General features: G+C 38.9%; 2 protein-coding genes across 2 annotated transcripts in view; one reads left to right on the forward strand and one right to left on the reverse strand.

Moving 5' to 3' along the window:
• Positions 1–21,316, reverse strand: part of LOC114152902 (GDNF family receptor alpha-4-like) — a 34,984-nt gene that overhangs the window by 11,718 nt on the left and 1,950 nt on the right. The window contains exons 2-6 of the mRNA XM_028031040.1: positions 12,622–12,828; positions 12,245–12,440; positions 1,628–1,894; positions 1,456–1,548; positions 1,010–1,379 (exon numbers count right to left, since the gene is read on the reverse strand). Of these exons, the coding sequence (XP_027886841.1) occupies positions 1,010–1,379; positions 1,456–1,548; positions 1,628–1,894; positions 12,245–12,299 (785 nt within the window). The 5' untranslated portion in view covers positions 12,300–12,440; positions 12,622–12,828. The remainder of the gene's footprint in view (positions 1–1,009; positions 1,380–1,455; positions 1,549–1,627; positions 1,895–12,244; positions 12,441–12,621; positions 12,829–21,316) is intronic.
• si:dkey-251i10.1 (ADP/ATP translocase 3) lies at positions 17,539–20,633 on the forward strand. Its single transcript, XM_028031041.1, has 4 exons — positions 17,539–17,764; positions 18,567–19,053; positions 19,150–19,290; positions 19,402–20,633. The coding sequence occupies exons 1-4, from the start codon at positions 17,654–17,656 to the stop codon at positions 19,557–19,559; spliced, it is 897 nt and encodes a 298-aa protein (XP_027886842.1). The 5' UTR covers positions 17,539–17,653; the 3' UTR covers positions 19,560–20,633.

Raw genomic sequence — 21,316 nt, forward strand, 5'->3', positions numbered from 1 at the left:
TTTGACACGGCTGGTAGAGATTAAAGTATACATAAATATGAAACTTATAAGACCACATAAGGTGAGGTGGTCCAATTGAAATGTAATTTAAAATGTGATTTGTTGATGACCCCTAACCCAAAGAATCCAAAGAAAATCAAACCCGATCACAGAAACTCAAATCAAAAGCATCGAGTTATTTTTTTAATGGATGGACATTGACCTGTTTGTCAAAAAATAAAACATATTTCAGGTTATAGATCTGCAGAGCTTGTAGGAACTTTTCCCCAGAGAAATGCAGCTACAAATACAGCAAATATGTTTCTAAAATCATTGACCCTGCAGAGCTAAACCTAAATACACTTCTCAAGAGCTCATACAGTACAGACCAAAAGTTTGGACACACCTTTTAATTCAATGAGTTTCCTTTATTTTCATGACTATTGACATTGTAGATTCACACTGAAGGCATCAAAACTATGAATAACACATGTGGAAATATGCACTAAACAAAAAAGTGTAAAACAACTGAAAATACCCCTTATATTCTAGTTTCTTCAAAGTAGCAACCTTTTGCTGTGATTACTGCTTTGCACACACTCTGCATTTTCTTGATGAGCTTCAAGAGGTAGTCACCTGAAATGGTTTTCATTTCATAGCTGTGCCCTGTCAGGTTAATAAGTGGGATATCTTGCCTTATAAATAGTCATGAAAATAAAGAAAACCCATTGAATTAGAAAGGCGTGTCCAAACTTTTGGTCTGTACTGTATGTGCATAATTTTGAAATCATGCACTTTACCTTTTACTTAAAATTCAGAATTATGAACTACTTCCATTTATCATATTCAGCTCCAATAAAAAAACATTTTATGCATATTTTAAGTTTGTGGCTGTCGTGAAAAAGCATGAAAAGTTGAACTGTTATGAATGAATGAAGTAATGCGACTACTTTGGAAAGTGGGTAAATGGATTGCTGCTCAGTGCTTTGCAGACTTTACAGCTTCTGTTTCTCTGCACACAGGTTCTTACCTACACAGCTCGTCTCTGGAGCAGTAGTTCTGGAGGCTGAGGCAGTTGGGCTTGCCGACTCTTTCCTCCCCTCTTGCGTTCTCCTCAAAGGAACATGATGGCACAATGGTTTTCCTCCGGCGCTCCCCACACAGAGTGTCAGAGCAGGGACAGAAAAGCAGAGCAAAGCTGTACTCCTCTGGCACACGCTCCAGGAAGCGCCGCAGGGCTTTGTGGCATTTCTGGCGGTTGCAGCTGTTGTCGGTGGCTGTTGCTCGCTTGGTGCAAGCTACCACATACTCTGAACGCAAGGAGCCACATTTCTCATACAGGCCGCAGTCCTGAGCAGCCTTCAGACACTGGTTCTGGCCATCTACGACAACAGAGGAAGCTGCAGGAAGCAGAGTACAGACTCGTTAGTGTGAAATAAAACAAATAACTTTCTAAACCAACAGGATATACTCTACCTGCCATAATGGAGGCCATACGCGATACCTCTATGTTTCTCACCAGATTCAACTTCAGCTCTTCATATGGGGACACTTCATACTCATCATATGCTGAAACAATATTGGACCACACGAATGAAGCAACTGAATTCAAAGAACACCCACGTACAAGTTTGGGTTTTCCACCCACCTGCAAATCTCACAGTCCAGTAAACCTTCAGGCAGTGCTCCTCTCTGCGAGAGCCCCGCAGACACTTGCAGACTTGAAGGGGGCGATAATCCTGCAGTGAGTTTTGGGCCTCCAGGCACTCCAGGCGGGCATCTGAACCGAGTGGCGACACGGCTTCCTCCGCCGCGCAGTACTCCAGCAGGCGATAGACGCCTTTGCAGGACGGCTCCTGGACACAGCCCTGTTCCGCCACCAGACAATCTAAGGACACAGATACTGTAACACCGCCTGCAGAAGAGGAGAGGTTGACATTATGAGCTACAAAAGCTGCAAACAGGTTCATTACAGACGCTATGGATTGCAAACTAAAAAGTAAGGTACAGTGTGCTCAATTATGGCTAACATGAATAAATCGTTATGTGTTATTAATATCCCATGATCTGTGAAGGTCAGTGGCTAATAAATCAAGTTCATCCTTTCAACAATGTCTGGCTTCAATTCACCTGTCAGAGCTCAGGTTTGTAGTTTATGTTCTGGTCAAAAAGTCACGTTAAGCACAAAGTTTTTGCAATTAACGTGCAACTTGAGTGTGAAACTCAAGTCTCCATCTCAGCCAAGAAGCAGGCTTGTAGTGATAGAGTGCAGGCAGCATTCTTTAAAGTAACATATACTAAAAGAAAATGTTTTTAGATTATATGTGGTACATAAAACACTACAACAAAATTATCAATCATTGCATTTAAACTAAAACAGGCTGTTAATCAGCTGATCTCAGGTTTCAGGTATAACATTAAAAAAAAATCTAAATCAGCGCAGAAACCTGGCTTGTCAAGCTTATGATCCCTCTGAAGGCAAAGGTTAAAAAAGCTGGAATGTTTGAGCTGCACAAGCCTTGAGTGAAGTAATGCAACTACTTAACTACTTACAACATCGTTGCCTTATTTGGATGCAGAAAAACATTTAGTTGACATTTTTCTTAATGGTTTTGAGAGTCAAGTGTTAAACCACCTCAAAATTGCACCTGCACCGAGCAAAATTATTCATGAAGACAAAGGCAGATTGTTGACCCAAATTAAGACCTCTAGATCAAAGTTTTATTATCCGACAAAAAAAAAAAATTTATGACATTGTCCTAATGTTTTCTAATACTACTTGCATAAGAAGGAGATCCCACTGGGAGATCCTTTCAACATGATACAGAAGATGAACTTAAATCACAATCTTGAAGCTTTTTCTTTTAGGTTGTGCAAAGAGTAAAACCGGGGACTGGAGTGGAGATGTGGCATCCCTCTTCACCAGGGTCTTCCTCAGAGTGGGAGATCAGTGGATCTTTTTAGCAGGTGCAGTTCATGACGCTCGTCTGACAAAACACTTTCTCAATCTCGTTCAAAACATTCAAGAAGTTTTGGGCCGCAGACCTACAGTTTTTAGATGTGCCACAGGTACAAAACACTGGAATGAAATGGCTTAATTACCTCCTCCTTGTGTAGATCAGTTCTCCCAGCCTTGCTAATGACCTAATTATTCTATTCAGGTGTGGTGCAGCAGAGGCACATCTAAAAGTTGCAGGACTGCGGCCCTCGAGAACTGGAGTTTGAGACCCCTGGTGTACACTAATAACAGTTCCTATATTTTCTCATCTGTGAAACTTTCAAATTATTTGTGAGAACAAAATATTTTTATTCCCAGTTTTCTTGAAAATATTGCTAAAATATTGCCACCTTCCCTTGAGCCTAACACAGCTTGTCTCTTGAGCAGAAGGTATCGTTAAAACTCTTTTCTGCCTAAATGGTCTCACTGTATTCTACTGTCTGACTTATTGCAGAGCTTTGGTAACCCTGTGGGGCCTTGCTTTGGGTTTCCAAATATGGTTGCCAAACCAAAAGGTGCCTTAAAGTCCCTTTTCTCTTTTACAACCATTTTGTTTTACTGTTGTTTATTTTGTGGAAGTAATTGACCAAGGTCTTGGTAATGACTACACACTTATTTCAGCCACTTTTGCCTATATTTCATCAGCTAATACAAACACATGTACAATAAAGATTTTACACTGTTAAGTCACAATACAGTAATGTCAGATTCCTGGCAACGCTCAGTGTTGGACCATATTGATGTCTTTCATGAGTCATACTAGTAATGAAGTCTTTTTTTACAGGCGATAATTTATCCACGTTCCCAAGTGCAGGATTACAGTTGCTGACATCCTTCCAAAGCACATTTTCAAGATTGATTTCCCTTCTTTCTGATTTCACAGATGTTCACTTCGCCGGAACAACGTTTTCAAGCCTTTATTATTTTGACAAACCCTATTTTCATCACTGGATTCATCACTGGAGGGCTTCTGGGATTTAGCAACCCAGCAGCATTGCCTTCATAAGCTTGGCATAAATTTTGGCGAATAGACAGCCTCACACACACTAACAAAAAGAGAAAAACAAAGAAAAGAGATATGAACATGATAATTTTCTGCCTCAAAAGCGATGCTGTTCAGCAGCCAACTCTCAAATATTAGATGTGTCTAGAATGCACAAACGCTCACAGAGAGTTTTTTTTTCTAAAACATCGTTTGAACTACTCCATTCGTCATCTCAATAAAACTTGCATTGTAATAAGAGTCATTAGACTCAGAAGGATAAAAGATGTTGAAAAAGTTTGATATGCTTATTGTACTTTATATATTGTAGGGTCATACATGTAATTTATTTGGAAAACATATATTATTGTCAGACACAGTGAGTAACAGTGAGTGTGAAAACCTTCTTTAACAGAAATGCATTTATTTGGAAAAAGCATTTTAACCAACATCAAACACCGCCTCCAGATGCAACACCTCTGTGAAGCTAAAAACTGTTTATTTAACACAATTCAGTTTTGGAAACAGGTCTACAGTTATCTGAGCATACTAAATTTATACAAAGAGAAAAGCTACGGTGTATATCACACTGATACAATGATGCATTTCAAAAGGTAAGCAAAAGGAGAACAGCGTGGCTATAAAATAAATCATAATCACAATTACTTTGGTATAATTCTTTAATATGATATGTTCATTTAGTGTAGGAAAGAAATGGTGTTTACTGCACACAAAGTACTTGAAATATTGGCTTTCAGCCATTCGAGGAACATGGTAGATGAAATAAAACTCCAAATCACACTTCAGTAAAGAAGTGACGATATGAAATCACTTCTCAAAAAGCCAACTAGTACAACAACCACAGGCACATCTCCAATCCAGATTCAAGAAATTCCAGTCAACTTTTCGCTCTTTTCATAGCACAGAGATAATTTTCACAAATCATCCAATCCTACCTCTCCATTGAACTCACAGACTTTGCCTGCAGCTAGTTCCAGTCTTATCTCACAAATCTTGTGAGGATCATTTCTCTTTGACACTTACTGTCACATTAGGGGTATCCGATGGTTTAGTCCTTTACCTATTCTCTTCATCATCATCTATCTTCTTCTTTCTCTTGATCAAGTCACCATCTTGAATAGAATTTCATTTCACCGCCATGATGATGCAACCAATTACATGTCAAAACCAAAGCTGCTCTTCTACTCATCACCATCCTTGTTTGCTCCAAAAGAGGCCATCTTTTGCTGAGATGCTGAGAAATATTGCAATTCACTAAAATTGCAATCTCCTAAAACAAAGGCCTGCAAAGTCAAGATTCAAACGTGGTTACAGATACTATAAGGTGACAAACCAAAATATTTACACTCTGCAATACAAAGCTATTAATCCTCCTTTCTCTTCAGAACCACAACAGCCCGTCTGCCTGTAGAAATAAAGAGTTAGGGTTGTTTTGACTGAAAATGTTCTAACCAGGAAGGTCTGTGAGTGAAAAGCCACAAATCACTCCATAATGATGATTGTGGCCCCATTAGAGCCACAAAGCAGAAAAGACAGAAGCTGCCTGAGGGAAACAATGGGAAAAAGGCTCTTTGTGAGTGAAAAATGTATTTTATTAAAGCTCTTCTGGAAATTAGTTATTTTTTAATGCGACACCTAATTACTCTTACCAATTTATACCCATATGATGTCAGTCTAGCAAAGAATATACGTACTTTTTGTCTTGACTTTATGAATTTGTTGTAATCTTTTATCAATAAACCACACACAGAACAGACTAGCAAACACAGAAAGTGTGTTAGAAATAAACGTAATGAAGGATGGCCAACGGATCCGAACCTGTCTTTTTATCACATGTACTTACTGGCTCAGCTCATAAACATATAATCCATCACGTCAGTTCATGCACAAACACAGCTTTTGAGTTCGACTGGTTACACACTTCGATTAAGCTCCTGCTGACATGTGGCACAAAGCACGACTGCAATTCAATTCTGCTGCTGCATGTTTTGTAATCTCAGGCACCACATGAGGTCCATGTCTCGCTTTAGTATAAGACATATCATGAACAGAAGCTATGTTTCATCCCCGCAGCAGGAAAACCTCCAAAGCCGCCGCACAGAATTCATAGGAGGAGGTGGGACAAAAAAATAGTATCACGGCAGTGAGTCATAGTCACAGTCACAGCTCCGCGTGAAGTGTAAAGGAGATCATTACCTGTCTATCTGCAAGTCTGCCTATGTATTATGTATTGCTAATTGTACCAAAGTGTCAAATCCCACTGTGTTGAGCTGCAGTTTAAAGAAGCTTCCTGTAATCTTCTGTGTGCACAGAGAGCACTTTGTTTTCTTTTATTCTTACCACAGCTGAAAAGAAAGAGCCAACAGTCTAAATTGCAAAGAATTGCAATTGTATGGAGACAATTTTTGTTGTATGTAACTGGGAGTAACAGACCAACACAAAGGAGTCCATAATTGTGAAGTGGACGTCATATGATGAATGGCCTTCAATATTTTTTACAAATAGCAATCTGAAAAGTGAGGCATGGATTTTAAATTCTCTCCGCAGTATTACAAGAGTTTCGGGGTTTTGCCTCTATCAGTTTGCAAAACTGAAAAGCTGCTAATTTGTCTTTAATAACTCGAGTTCATTCAGATTGGGTGACGTCTACGTTCAGTTTCTATTTTAATTTTCAAGTCTTGAAACAAATTCATGGATGTCCATTTAAGTCCTTTAGAACAGCTTGATTTTATTTTATTTTGTTCCACAGAAGTATGACTCCTTTTGAATAATTATATGACTTCTAAAGTGCAGTGATTTTATTAAAAGGAGTCATAGTAAAAGTTGGCTACAGAAAATGCATTTAACAGTTTTAAAATAAAAGCCATCATTTTCATTCAGCTTCATAATTATAAACTATTTTGTGTTGGTCTTTCCTATTAAATCCATATAAATGTACTTTTGTTTGTAGTCACAACAGGAAAAAAGATTTTACGGTGGCAAGGCAAAGTAAATTCTGCAATGCAAAAAATTTTTAAAAAGTAGAAAGCCTGATTGAGAAAAATGTTGGAAAAGAGAGGCTGATTTTAAAAATAATTATATAAAATATAAAAAAAAACTGTAAAAGATGAATTACTTTGATATGTGAGCTTTAATGCACCATATTGATTTCTCACTGGAGTGATTAATAGAATTTGTGAGCCAAAGCTGATGAAGGTTAACGCTGTGATTATTGCACCACCCTCAACACTCAGCGCCCACTCTTACCGGGAGAGACAGTTTGGCAAAGTCCTCTTCTGTCTCTTCAAACATGGTGGGTTAGGTTGAAGAGAATCCAGATTGTTGGGCAGTAATTCAATTAGGCAAGAGAGAATGCCTAGTGGGGAAGTGTGAGTCTGATGTGAAATTTGGTCGGGAACTGTGACAGAAGGGACTTGTCGACAGGAAGTCACACACACTACGAGAAAATAGCAGCGAGACACTACAACGAACTAAATGCGGAAACACGCCAATAAGTGACACTACTTGCTATGTTTTCCTAGGGATCAGCTCAAATGAAACTAAAATTGTTTATTCCCAAACTGGCCAAATGTTGATTTGTCAGCTGGCTGGTAAATTGGAAAACCTCTACTAAATATAGAAGAAAATGCATGAGGTGTGGAACTTTCCAATAAATATGAATAAGAATAGAGTTATTATTATTCCAACTTCCACTTCTGTCCCTTTATGATCCCTGCTGAACTGACTGAAGCTCTTCACACTCTGTGGTCACAAGAGACTGTAGTGATAGCGGCATGAACATTTGGCAAACCCTTTCAAACTCCAAGCCTAGAATTGACTAAATATGCCTTGATGCCATGCTTTGACAAGCAGAATCCTCAATTAGACTTGGTGAAATGCAAACAAGACCTGGATTCTGTGAGGCAGGAAAACCAGGAATATGGTCCAGTTGAGCCTCTTTTTCTAAGTTTCTTTGTGTAGACTAAACAACAAAGACTGCACGGGTTTGTGTGCAGGTATTGTGTATCTCCACTAAGCTGAAGCCAGAACCGAGCCCAGTCAAGTTGTGACGGATGGTAAAATGGTGTGTGAAAAAAGAAAAAGTTGTAAAACACATGAGCCAGAGGTGCTCTTGAGTTCACACTAATTTCATGTTCTGAAATAGTGCGTCTACTACATGGCTAATGCCTCACCTAATGAGGCGTGGCAGTCGGATTGTGGAGCCACATTATCCATGCATTAACCACAACACCACACACACCCTGGATGCCTCCATGGTAGTTCAGGTTAAATGCATCAGGTGCATCATCAGCCAGTTGGAGTGAATCTTCCAGGCTTCTGCTTTCTGCTGTTTACTGTGTTCCTAAATTTCAATGTGCCACATAATTTCTTGGCCACATGCGCACACACACACACACACACACACACACACACACACGCCCGTAATGCCCATTGATCAGAGCGGTTTTATCTGTGCAGTTGTCTGTGAGTGACAGTCAAGATGCAGATTAATACAAAAAACTGAGTAACTGGCAATGGCAGTTAGGTGATAGAAAAAAAAAACAATCAATATAACACATTTTTTAAGAGGCTGGTGGTGAGAAATCACATTTATAAAAGGTGAAATTATGATGACAGTTATCCTTCAGTTTAATTACATTAAAGCCTAATATGTAAATTACTGCTTATTCAAAAAAAAAAAAAAAGCTTATTTTATGTTTTATTTTACCTTTGTGACGTTCAACAGGCAGGTTACCAATTACATTTTTTTTTTTGCATCTTGCTGTTGTGAACAAAACAGAAACACAAAAACAGAGTGCAGACAGACAATGTCTCAGCATGAGGAGAGACAAAAAGACGGCACGACGAGGAACGAAAACCTGAAGTAAAAAAACTCAAAGAGTGAAACTGAAAATGCTCATGAATATTTTTCACCTCATATGAACTCAAAACGAACCGTACTGAACCTGTGACAAACGTTGGTAAAGCTCAAGCAGGTCCAGTAAGTGAGGTGCAAAAATAGCAGCAGTCAGTCAACAGTTGCAGCCTGCACTGCCTGGGATTTTTGTAATAATCCAAAGGGGTCTGGCAGCAACAGGTCAAAGTCGGGTTAAATGTCATTTAACAATAGTTTTCAGATGTGGCACAAACACTGTCAGGCCTTTTAGTGTCAGGCCATTTGTTTCTAAGATTTCTGTAAGTTAATTCAGGGAAAAGTATGAATGAAGTTATTAGCTGGGAAATGATAACCGGGAACCGGGATTTCTGTATTCTGACACACTAAATACTGCATGCCGCAAAATTATTCATAACTATTGAATATTGTTCCAGTTATATTAAAACCACAAACAATAAGGCATGTCTTCGAATTTTATGTGAGAAAGCAGCACAATGCATTACTGCAAAGCTGTGAAGTGCAAGAAATGCGGGTGCATGATTTTAAAATCTTTCTCAAAAGTCTTTAAAGTGTGGTATGCTTTGGAATTTGGACAGATTTCCTCCAACACCTCTAAATAAAACTAAGAACAACCTATTGCCCTCAGAAGGCACCCAAATAGTTTAAAAAAAATGTTAAAAAAATTAATTTGTGTGTCAATTAATCTCAGTATTAATCCAGCTGTCCGGTGAAGGCCTTAGAGTTTTTTTTTAGAGATCATTAGATTACAAAAAGCATCAGGAAGAGAAATGAAAACAGCAGGTCAGGAATGAAGTTGTGGATGAGATTGAAGCAGGGCTGGGTTAGAAAAAAAATCTGATTTGAACACCTCATGCAGCACTGTTCAATCTATCATCTGCAAATGAAGATTGATTAAGACAGTGGCTTCCAATCATGGTCTTTAGGGACCACATGTCCCGAATGCTCTAGGTGTCTCCTTGCTGTCTCACACCCGACTTAAATAACTGGGTATTTAACAGACTTCTGCAGCACTTGAATCATTAGAATCATTAGAATCAAGTGTGCTGAAATAGAGACTTACATAAAACATGCAGGACATTAGATTACAAAAAGCATCAGGACGGAGGGATTCCCAACCCTCCTCCTCAGTGGTCCCTGAGGAGGGTACAAAGACATGGCTTTCTATCAAAACTGATATTATTCACAGTTGCAGCCAAACTGGTAACTTTGGAGGAGCTGCAGAAATTCACACAGATGGGCAAACTCTGTACCGATCGGTTGACAGGAAAGCAATGAAGCATTTAATAGAAGAGAGGTACAAAGAAAGCAGTCGTTGAAAGACTAAGAAAATGCTCTTTTTGTATGAACATACAGCTGGAGCTAAAAATGAAATGGTTTAGATAACAGGCAATCAAAATTCAGACCTAAACCTGCTTGAGAATCTGTGGTAAGGCTTGACAATTGATGTTTACACATCCCCTCCATCAAATCTGGCAATGCACGAGACAATAGAAACATGAAAAGGTTACTTTAAATATGAAAGTATGTCTTTTAATTTAAAGACATACAAAATCATCTGTTAAGGTTTTTGCCTAAAGCAGAAACAATCTACCATAGAAATAAGCAGATGTTGTGCTCGTTCGTGTTCTCCATTTTGGTCTTGATGACAGACAAGCCGGGGAGGCTGCACTCTTATTCCGAAGTTCCCGCCAGCGTTGCTGAGGCAGCATAAACGACCAATGATAATTAAATATAAACAGATACAGATTTAAGCCTCCATTCTGCACAATCCACAGTTCTCAGCGATGTTAATGACAAACTTTGAGTCAAATATTTTTTGATTTCCAATCAGGTATAATAGGAAGAACTGACATCATGACAGAGTATCTCATTTGCATGTGTAATGAGTCAGATCTCAATTAATTGGCATTTGAAAATTAATGTTTTTGCTTGGTGTGATTCCACCTAGGCTAAGTACTCTGTGTGATACACAGAATGCATGAGCGGCTTGACATTAACAAGAAAAGCATTTATCATTTTCAGCGATCCTAATCTCTAATGGGCACCCACTGCCAACATCATCAGGATGCAGCTGGACGTGTGGTAGCCCCCGTCTCCTCTTATCTTGTCATAATCTAAACAATTATAATGTTTGCATGCGTCTCAGCGATGTTGAGCCCACTGAGAGAGGAGAGAGGTGCTCTAAATAAAAGTCATTCAATGTGGTGCATGCAAACAGGAGACAACATGAAATTCAAACAACAGCACTGATTAAATTGATATGTTTTTGTATAAAAGACCAACAAGTTTTTTTTACATTTCTTTACCAGCCTAGCTTGGATTTTTTTTTTTTTTTTTTGCTTCGGTCTTAACAACTTATTTAGAGAAAGCTGAATGTGTTAGCATGACGAAGAATCCAAATCCGTGAAGTGTGAGCTGCTCTGGACAGCTTTGTTTCCATCTGATCATCAGCCAAAACAAATGGATTCTCCAAACCTGTCGTGCTCGTCTAAAGATTTCAATCATTACTTAATTTAAATCTTACTTAAGCTCTGATTTAGTACCAAGTACTGTTTAAGTGTTTAAAAATTAATGTGTGATATTTGCAGCAGCACGGGACAGGCCAGTCAATACTTTGAAGAGCCTTTGTCTGGATCTGGTCCAAGGCAAAGATAACAGACCTGACCCAATGATGTCATCCACATGGAAAACACTTTTCCTGCTCTATGATTTAATAAACCTATTTGACTTTATGTCTCAGTAGCTTACCTTGAACCTAGAGTGAATTATTTTTGCTGCATTCGAATATGTGATTCTGTTGGTTTGAAAAACAACTCTGTCTCTGAAAAAGTCACTCTCTCACACACTTTTCCTTTTGTTCTTGTATTTTAAGCAAATTTTTGTAACTCAAATGCAAAATCCTTTTAGCAAAATGAACAAAATTGTAGAGTAATAATGTACGTCTTACTCAAAGATTAAATTTTTTTTGCTATTTTATGTATGAAATTTTTGAAATATAGAGCTGCTAAGCTTACTGATGTTCTCTAAAATAAGTTGCTCACAATATTCCACAAAATTTAAAACAAAAAATATAATGTAAGTTTATTATCCTGACGCTGTATTTCTAATTACTAAATAGACTGAAAAAGTAGTCAGACCCTATTGAATTCCCTGCGTACCAGACCATAAACTCCAAAGTATTTCATTGAGATTTTTTGTGACAAATAAAGTAGAGCAGAAAATGGTTGCTATGTATTTAGGGATATCAGAGTAAAGGGGTCTGAATATAAAATACATGTGCATGAAAATGCGACACTTAAAAATAATGGAAGAGGAAAATGTGTGTAAACCAATGGACTCGTGCAATTAAATGATAAATGCTCCTTACCTTGAGAAAAGACATTGAGCAAAAGTCCAATGATCATCATCCTGTCCGGTGACATTGGGGGACAGCTGCGGAATGGGGAAGCGGGTACCCGGGTCGCTGAAGCTCAGTTGCCCGTCTCCTGCTTCATCCAGCCTCCTTCTGCACTCCTCCGCCCTCCTGCTGCTGTGTCCGCTCGGATTGAAGAGGATCGGACGGTCTGCAGCACAAAGTTGGCAAAACTGAACAGAAGTGACTCAAGCTCTCGCGATTTTTGTCGCTCCCCTCATTTTTATGATTTGTGCGGAAGAAGGTAAACATTCAGGGGTTTTCCTGTGAATTGCTTTGAAAAGTGGAAAGGATTCTCTGCAGCGTAAAGACTCCCAGCAAGGCAAACGCACCTGTCTCCACTTTTACACTTCTGCGTGGGATTCCAAGCTGCACAGTTGTCCACACGGACGTCGAGTGCGGCGAAGCCCCAACGTGATTGGCCCCTGAACAGGCTGGACGTACCAATGGGGAAGATCAAATGTTTCCTGTTGAAGGAACAGCTGGGTCTTTGCAGTCAAGTTGTGGCTTCATGGAAAGCAGAAGGTGGACAGCATGAACTAAATGAAAGGAGACGATTTTTAATGTTTTAATGTCACGGTTAAGCTTCAATTGAAAATGTAAAAAAAAAAAACTTTAATCACAATTACCAAATTTATGAAAACGATTTAATTATGTCACATAACTTCAAAAAACGGAACAGTACTCATTTAAGACTATTCTTTTGAATTAATCAGGATAAAAAGGCATAGCCGATGCCAAGAAATAAATATTACACAACAATAAAACCACTTAAAAACAGACACTGTTGTTAATACATTTTTTTGAACAGCACTCATCCTTGTTACTGCTGTTAAAAGTATTGCAGATTCAGTTTTTGGTCGAAATAAATCAGATGTGATATTGGATCAAAATTTCAAGTTCTGCCAACTAAATAAATCTATTGAAATTCTGTTAGTTTTGGTTCTCTGTCTCAATGTTATTTTTGGACTCAATCTGGCCACTTTTTGAAAAAGTTCAACCCCCATAGCAGAAGAGTCCATAAGGAAGGGACAGTTTAAATGGCTGCACGTAGAGCCAATATTTTATAGGTATCATTTTGGAACTGCGTCTACCGCACAGAGGTAATCAGCAGAAATGATTAGTGACACTAAATTACGACTGTTAAAATAACTGCCAAGTTATATTTCACTATTTATTATTAAAATTAGCATATCCATTAGTTCTATTAAATCCTAGATGATTTCTATTTCTTCTTAACTGTTTATGGACAGAAGCATATTTAACAGTATTTTTCATTTTTCATAAACCACTCATTTGAAGTTGGGAAAGTTTCATTCCATTTGGAAACGTGAGAGCTCTTGGGGGCCCTCTGCTGGTTTGGGAGCCCGAAGGAACAGTTTTGTTTGCACATATATCCTAATGTCTGGTTTTAGATTGCATGAAAAACAATCTTGAAAATATAAGTGGGCAGACAATATAAAATTAAATGAAGTAGATTCCAATTTCTTCAATGAAGAGTCATACTTAGAGTGTTTTCCACTTAAATCCTTGTGTAATTGGACTGAGAGACTATTAAAGATATACTGCGCCTAACCATGTAGTTGAAAGGTATTTACCCTGAGAGAAGAATCACTAAAATATGATTACTCATCTCTGACCCTGAAGAGGTATTGGTCCTCTTTGTGCCTGCCCTGCTGTGCAGGTAAAAGGCTCAATATAATTTCCTTCTTTGTCATGAGAAGCAATTCAACTCTCCTCATACTTTTTATATGTACATTGATGAAAAAATGACTCAGATCTTCTTTGAACTAGTGGGAGAAACTTCAGTCCACCGAATATTTAGGCTCATGCTCACTCAATGTCACATTCAGAAATCAGGAACACATTCTGATTTGTAAAATATATTCTGCACATCTCAGCAAGAAATGCAATGTTTGGTCTTTTCTCCTGCTGACTACAGTTTTATGTTCAGCAGCAGGTGTTTTGTTAGACTAATGCTTGCAGTCCAAAATGTGCAAATCTGAAGCAGTAGTGTTCTTCCAAACATTTATTTGCATGATTCATATCGGAATATGAGACAGGTTTCATCTTGGGTTTTCTTTAAATGGCTTTCCTTTGCATTTTTTGACATTTAAGATGTTAAATCTGGTCACTGATGATCCTAACAAAAAGGAGGGATTCATAGACGTTTAAAAATGAGCTCTTCCATACAGAGTGAGATTTGAATTCTGTTAAGTGCTAAATGTAAGATTTTAACTATTTGTTGACATCTGCTGTCTATTAAGAGGAACTACAAGTTGGCAGATACTGTATATCAGGGGTGTCAAAGTCAAATGGACGGAGGGCCAAATAAAAAATTTAGCTACAAGCCGAGGACCGGACTGATCGAATGTTCATTGAAATTTTTTTAAATGACGCATATAGTCTAGTGAACCTAATTGAACCTACTGAAAACCTAACAAATATATTCCAATATGATCAGATAAATAAAGCAATATTTTCTTAATATTTTTAAAATATAATTGGATTGAAATACAATAAAATAAAGTGCAAAAATCTATTAATCAAAAACAGCACTTTCATCAAGGAGAAGTAACATGCAGTGAAAACAAATATTAAACTTTAACTTTTAAACTTGAACTGAGTAAAAACTCTAAATATGTGATTGCACAGTAATGTTCACTTGTTTGAGGTTGAGGGTGATACTTGGTGGTGTCCCATCTTTTCCACAAGTTCATCAATGTTCGGGGTAAGGCTCTGAGCTGAGGAAATCCTCAGAATTGAGTGAAGGTGTTCAGCAGTAAGTTGACTTCTGTGTGATGTTTTGTTCAGGTTCATCAAAGAAAACAGTTGTTCACACAGGTATGTGCTGCCAAACATAGACAACGTTTGAGCAGCCTGGATGCGCAGCTACACGTGTCGCCGGCGACACATCTAAATTTGCAGTACCGTAATTCCGCCACACGTAGCGCTAAGTGGAAAAGTTCCAACGGTTTCTGAAAGGGGAGACGTTGCACTTTCCAGCAAGTATCGGGTTAATACTGTAACTTCGCAGCTGCAGCTGCAGAGTGTGTAATTAATCCGGGGGGCACTCCTTTAATAGATGGTATATTTCGGCAATAACTTGGTGGATATTGAAAGTTCCGGTTGTTATGGATACATGGGTAAGTACATCATCTCACAGAACATTTAAAGAACTACTTACAGTTCAAATAAGGAAGGTATTTTTTTTCAGACGGGGTGCCGGCTTACTGCGGTCTGCGGGCCGGTTCTAATAATAAATCAAGATCATTCCAGGGGCCGTAAAAAACCTTCTCGCGGGCCGGATGTGGCCCGCGGGCCTTGACTCTGACAAATGTGCTGTATATGAATCCGTAGTTCCAAAGTTTGGTAGTGGTAGTAAATCATTTGAATACCCTAACAGTAAAGAAAAATGTGCACGGCTGTCTAACAAATCCTGATTATTATTGATAGATGTTTTTTGCAATCATTTCTTTTTAGTTGGGGTAATCCTATGCTAGTTTTTGTAGTTAGTTTAGAGAGAGTATTCCACTTTGAAAAAGTTGGGCTCCTTCCTCCTTGCATGTGGCGTTATCTCCTGGGATTCTGGCTTTCTCGCACAGCACAAAGCACATTTAGTTTAACCAGTTAAACTAATTGGCTAATCTAAATGTCCCTTAGATGCGAGTGCACTGGCAAGGTTGTGTGTCTCAGAGTTGCCATGTGATGGACTGTTGATCTGTCCAGACGTGCACACCAGTCTGCACCTATACCTGGATGGATGGATCATGAATGGATGGATGTCTTATCGTTTTGGTTCACTAAAAGCAGGTTATCTTTTGCTTCTCCCTGGTGGACAAATGCATAGATGACATGTTTTTCATGAGGTTTTTCATCAACAGCCCAGGATGCTGCATTCAGCAGGTTTGCTCTGTAACTTGCAGTGGGTATAAATTATGGATGGATGGATAGATGAATGTTATGGTTGCTTACTAACAAAAAGACAGTCAAACAAAAGACATTCATAATTACATAAGGTGATTCTAGTGTGAACAATTGCAAATATTTTGGACAACAGCCATTTTTATAAAAATTTTTTAGAACGCTTTTGAAAAAATATGTTAATATTATAACATCCTGCCCTGACAAACAATTTGAAGACTATACACATTTGCAATGCCTATAAGTGTGTGCTTTATAAGATGGGATTTTTTTTTTCATATTGTTTGTGACTGTTAATTGCTTGCATTAGTGCTACTAGTGCATCTTAATAAACTTATCATATCATGACTAGTCACAGAGTGGTTTATCCAAGTATATTTATGAAAAGTTGTGTGGAAGGACAACTTCACAAAGCAAATTCAAGAGCTTTTTCACAAGATATAGACAGAGACACAGATGTTTGCTGGCTATCAGAAGCTTCTTAACTGGGTTAAGGAGAAAGGGGAGTCCAAAGTTCTCAATTTCTGTTAAACTATTTCCTTTTCAATATCATTTAAAAGTCATGGTCCCAGAGTCTGGAGGAAGGTGACCTTTTCACACACAGTTGGCCATGTCATATGCTGGGGTTGGTCCACTACGGTAAATGGACCGTAGTGGACCAAAGTATAGGCACCCATAGAGTATTTTGCTCAAGGACACAACAACAGGGATAAAACCAGCAACCCACTGATTATAGGACAAACTCCTACCACTGCTGCCATTATGTTTTATTGAGTACAGTCAATACAGCCATCTACCAGAAACCTTTTGAGCACTTCCATGTATATAGGTTTTCTTTTCTATAGAGCTCAACATGGGATCATCAAAATTATCTGCAATAACTGAAATACGTCACTTTATAATTTATGTTTGACTTTTCATTTTTGAATAATTTGCTAAATTAACTTAATTGTTCAATAACGGCTATTCTAATTTGTTGAAAAGTAAAACCAAGAAAATCAAAGTCATTTTGAATGTTTATATGGTTTCCACTGAATACAGATTTGATCTGTCCGATAAGCTTGTTCTCAGGGTGACACTGAACCGGAAACCAGATAAGAACAAGAGAATCCACGCTGAGGTTCTTCCTGCTCTGTGTCCAAATCAAGTGAGTCACTTCACGTGAATTTACTTTCCTGGGAAAAAAAAAGGTACAGCGCGCTAGCCTACGTCATTCAAATATAGACATTCTATTGGTAAAACCCATCATGACGTTGAAGGCTCGGCCAATAGTTCACTGTTCGAGTTCCCGTGCAGTATCGCGAGCTATCTGTTTAGATAAATCCTCTACGCGGCTTCACAATCGGCCATTTCGTCGGTGCAGGCCATCAGCCGTTCAGGGTAGCTGGGAAACATCGTGTAATACTGGTTACCTGAAAGGCACATCAAGAACATCGCAACATGAGTGAACAAGCTGTTTCATTCGCTAAGGATTTCTTGGCTGGCGGCATCTCCGCTGCCATTTCCAAAACAGCCGTCGCCCCAATCGAAAGAGTGAAGCTTCTCCTTCAGGTAAGAAAAAAATGCGTCTTCCGGGAGGCTCACTGAGAGTTAGCCATGTAGCTTGTTTCACCCTACCGAAGAACAGCCTGAAGTATTGCTAAATGTTCGCGTTGCTCGTCTACAAGCTTACCGAGATACCTACACGTGCCGTTAATGTTTTAATACAATAAATTCAGAAGAGTTACGTGTTAAAAGATCTAAGGTCATCACATAAGTGAGAATGACCTACACGAGCCCGGTTGCTAACTGCATCGCTGCGCCTTAACCTTAGCCGGTAGTTAGCTTTAGCTAACAAAGGACAAACGCTCGTAGCGGCATTGGTACACTCTGTACAATCCTGTCATACCTGCCTATTTTTATTTTAATCATAATATTTCAATTATCACACTAATATTTATATGAGGCGAGTTTTATATCACTTTTATTTACTGTTAAAAGCCGTTGCAGTTGCTAAGGTAGCGGTTGGTGAAAGTACGGAGGCCCAGCGGCGGTTTTTAAAGCCGGGTCAACTAGTTTTACATCCGTTCCCCATTAGCACTGCAAAGTAACCGGAAGTTTAAAGATTGAGAACAGTTTCACTTTTTAAATATTCACAAGTTGCTTTTGTTATACAACTAAATCAGTTCGAGATTAAGCAATGCAGTCATTATCAGTGATTACCAGAGGACAGTGATTAGAGGCAGCAATGGGGAAAGCCATTAACAACTTTCACAACTTTAACCTGCCAGAAGGTCACAATGGAAGAACCTTGTGACTTTCATGTGTCTAGCTGGTGAGTAGATGTCTAATGATTTTCCTTTCATTATCCCAGGTCCAGCATGCCAGCAAACAGATCACCGCTGACATGCAGTATAAAGGCATCATGGACTGCGTTGTCCGTATCCCCAAGGAGCAGGGATTCCTGTCCTTCTGGAGAGGCAACCTTGCCAATGTCATCAGATATTTCCCCACCCAGGCCCTCAACTTTGCCTTTAAAGACAAGTACAAGAAGATCTTCCTGGATGGTGTCGACAAGCGCACCCAGTTCTGGAGGTACTTTGCTGGTAACCTTGCCTCCGGAGGAGCTGCCGGAGCCACCTCACTCTGCTTTGTGTACCCTCTCGACTTCGCCCGTACCCGTCTGGCGGCTGACGTGGGAAAAGCGGGAACCGAGAGAGAATTCAAGGGTCTGGGTGACTGTCTGGTAAAGATCTCAAAGTCAGATGGCATAAAGGGCTTGTACCAGGGCTTCAACGTGTCTGTGCAGGGCATTATCATCTACAGGGCTGCATACTTTGGCATCTATGACACAGCTAAGGGTATGTTGACTTCATGCTGAATAATTGGTGCATATGGTGAGGGTCTTAGTGTTGTCGTTTTGATTTTTTTTTTTTTCTATGCTTGTACCTTTACAGGTATGCTTCCAGACCCCAAGAACACCCACATATTGGTGAGCTGGATGATCGCACAAACTGTAACAGCTGTTGCTGGCCTGACCTCATACCCCTTCGATACTGTCCGTAGACGCATGATGATGCAGTCTGGACGTAAAGGAGGTGAGTCTGTTTAAATTGTAATTGTAAGAGCGTGTCCAGCCTGGCGGACATATTTCTACTGATGCAGAAATGGTCGTTTGAGCTTCATGTAATTTGTTTTCTCTCCCACAGCTGACATCATGTACAGTGGAACCATCGACTGCTGGCGCAAGATCGCACGTGACGAGGGTGGCAAAGCTTTCTTCAAGGGGGCCTGGTCCAACGTGCTCAGAGGCATGGGCGGCGCCTTCGTGCTGGTGTTGTACGATGAGCTGAAGAAAGTCATCTAATTCTTGTCACGTCACTGTCCAATTTGGCTAAATGTATTAACTTTCCATTTCTATGGACTTTGCATTCTGCCTTATTTATGGGAACAACTAGCATCTCACGAAGTAGCTGTGAGAGGTGGCTGTATGTTGTGCATCTTTGATTTTAAAACGTTCCACACCCTCTTTACCAATGTCATTCCAGATATAAAAAGAAAATTATAAATACCTCCTTGTGTCATTCACTAGGTTTGTACGGTCCCAACTTGAATAAATCTATCCTGGGGAACAACCTTAACCATTGATGTGAACTGTCTCCTCCACTGTCATAGCATGAGATGAACACTCGCAGGATAATGAAATGCACCGAGTGGATTACACCCGACTGCTATATTTACTCGCGCTTATCTCTCCTTGAGCCTCTAGAGTAGAACACCGAAGCCTGTTCTCCTTTTGAACACGGCACACCTCCTGCAGAGCACAAGACTTCTTCAGAACAGGGAGATTTAGGGCGATTGCTTTTTGTTGCTACCATGTCTACCGTCTAAAGTGCTTAACTCATGGCAAAATTTTGAGGCTTTTGTCTTTTAGCTAATTTGAAAAGTAATTTCAAAAAGAACCTTTCAAAATACAGTATTTAGCTGCATGTTTCAGACTAAATCAGCCAAAAATCCCAAATGTTAAAGCAGTGGATCTTTGTGTTTGCACAGTGATGGATAGTAATTGTGACAGGTTGGGGAGTAAAAGCTAAAGGATTTTATGACATTTAAACGCTAGGCACTAAACGGGAATCATATTTGAAGATTTATTTTAAAGGCAGAAACATTTTCCAGTGGTTGGACTTGGAGAGCGCATGTTTAGCCTGATTAACAGCAGGTGGCGCCAGTGGTAAGCAAGAGGAAAACGTCTGCGGTTTAAGCTCAGACAAGCTTGAAAACGGCGTCTTAAGTTTTCTTTTTAAGCGTGATGCGCACATCCAATGAACACGCACTTTGCTAACCGGTTGAGGAAAGTTGAATTGTTAGAGCTGCTAATAAAGTGAATGGAAAAGGAATCATTTACGTGTTCATGTTGTAAATAAATTGATCTTTAAGCTCCTTTTTGTGTCACGTCCAATTCCAAAGAAGTATGTTGCTCACTAGGGGTTCATGCTGGATGTGTTTCTATTTTAGTAAATCAGAACGTTAAGAAGTAAAAAAAAAAAAAAAAATGGTAGAAAATTTTCATTACAGAAACTTTTAGGGTATTTTCTGTCCAGCACAATCAAGGGGAAGAGCGGACTTATCAGTTGTTCAGCAGACAGTCATTCACACTTTCTACAAGGAAGTTAGGCAAGAAAAAGTCCAGGTTTAAAAACGTGCTAATGAAGCTGACCAAGCACATTAATGGAAAGTTGAGTGGCAGAAAAAAGTGTAAGATGTGAGATATAAAACTAATGCTTTTAATACTATTTTAATAATTAGGATGTGCATAGACTGTTTATTTTATTTCAAAAGTGAGCTTGTAATAGAAGTGTAAGATCTCTATCTGATAAAAGAAATTAAAAAAATGCACCTCCTAATATAATTTTTAAACAACGTAGTAGTCAGCAAAACTCAAGTTTTCAAGAAATGTCACCAAAAATCCACTTATTTGACAAATCAGAACAAGTTTTTCTTTAAATCATGCAATATTAAGTGACTGTGTATTGTATATTTTTAATATTTCACCTAAATATTTGACCACAGACATTTAAAAATAGGTACCATAAAGGACTATAAAAGAAAGTAAAAAGTTGTTTT

The sequence above is a fragment of the Xiphophorus couchianus genome, chromosome 11, assembly GCF_001444195.1.
Source record: "Xiphophorus couchianus chromosome 11, X_couchianus-1.0, whole genome shotgun sequence".
In the NCBI taxonomy this organism is placed as follows: domain Eukaryota; kingdom Metazoa; phylum Chordata; class Actinopteri; order Cyprinodontiformes; family Poeciliidae; genus Xiphophorus; species Xiphophorus couchianus.

Coding starts and splice junctions, on each gene's coding strand:
- si:dkey-251i10.1 (XM_028031041.1), top strand. CDS start 17,654: ATGAGTGAACAAGCTGTTTCATTCGCTAAGGATTTCTTGGCTGGCGGC. Junction 19,054..19,149: donor CATCTATGACACAGCTAAGG/GTATGTTGACTT, acceptor GTACCTTTACAG/GTATGCTTCCAGACCCCAAG. Junction 19,291..19,401: donor GCAGTCTGGACGTAAAGGAG/GTGAGTCTGTTT, acceptor TCTCTCCCACAG/CTGACATCATGTACAGTGGA.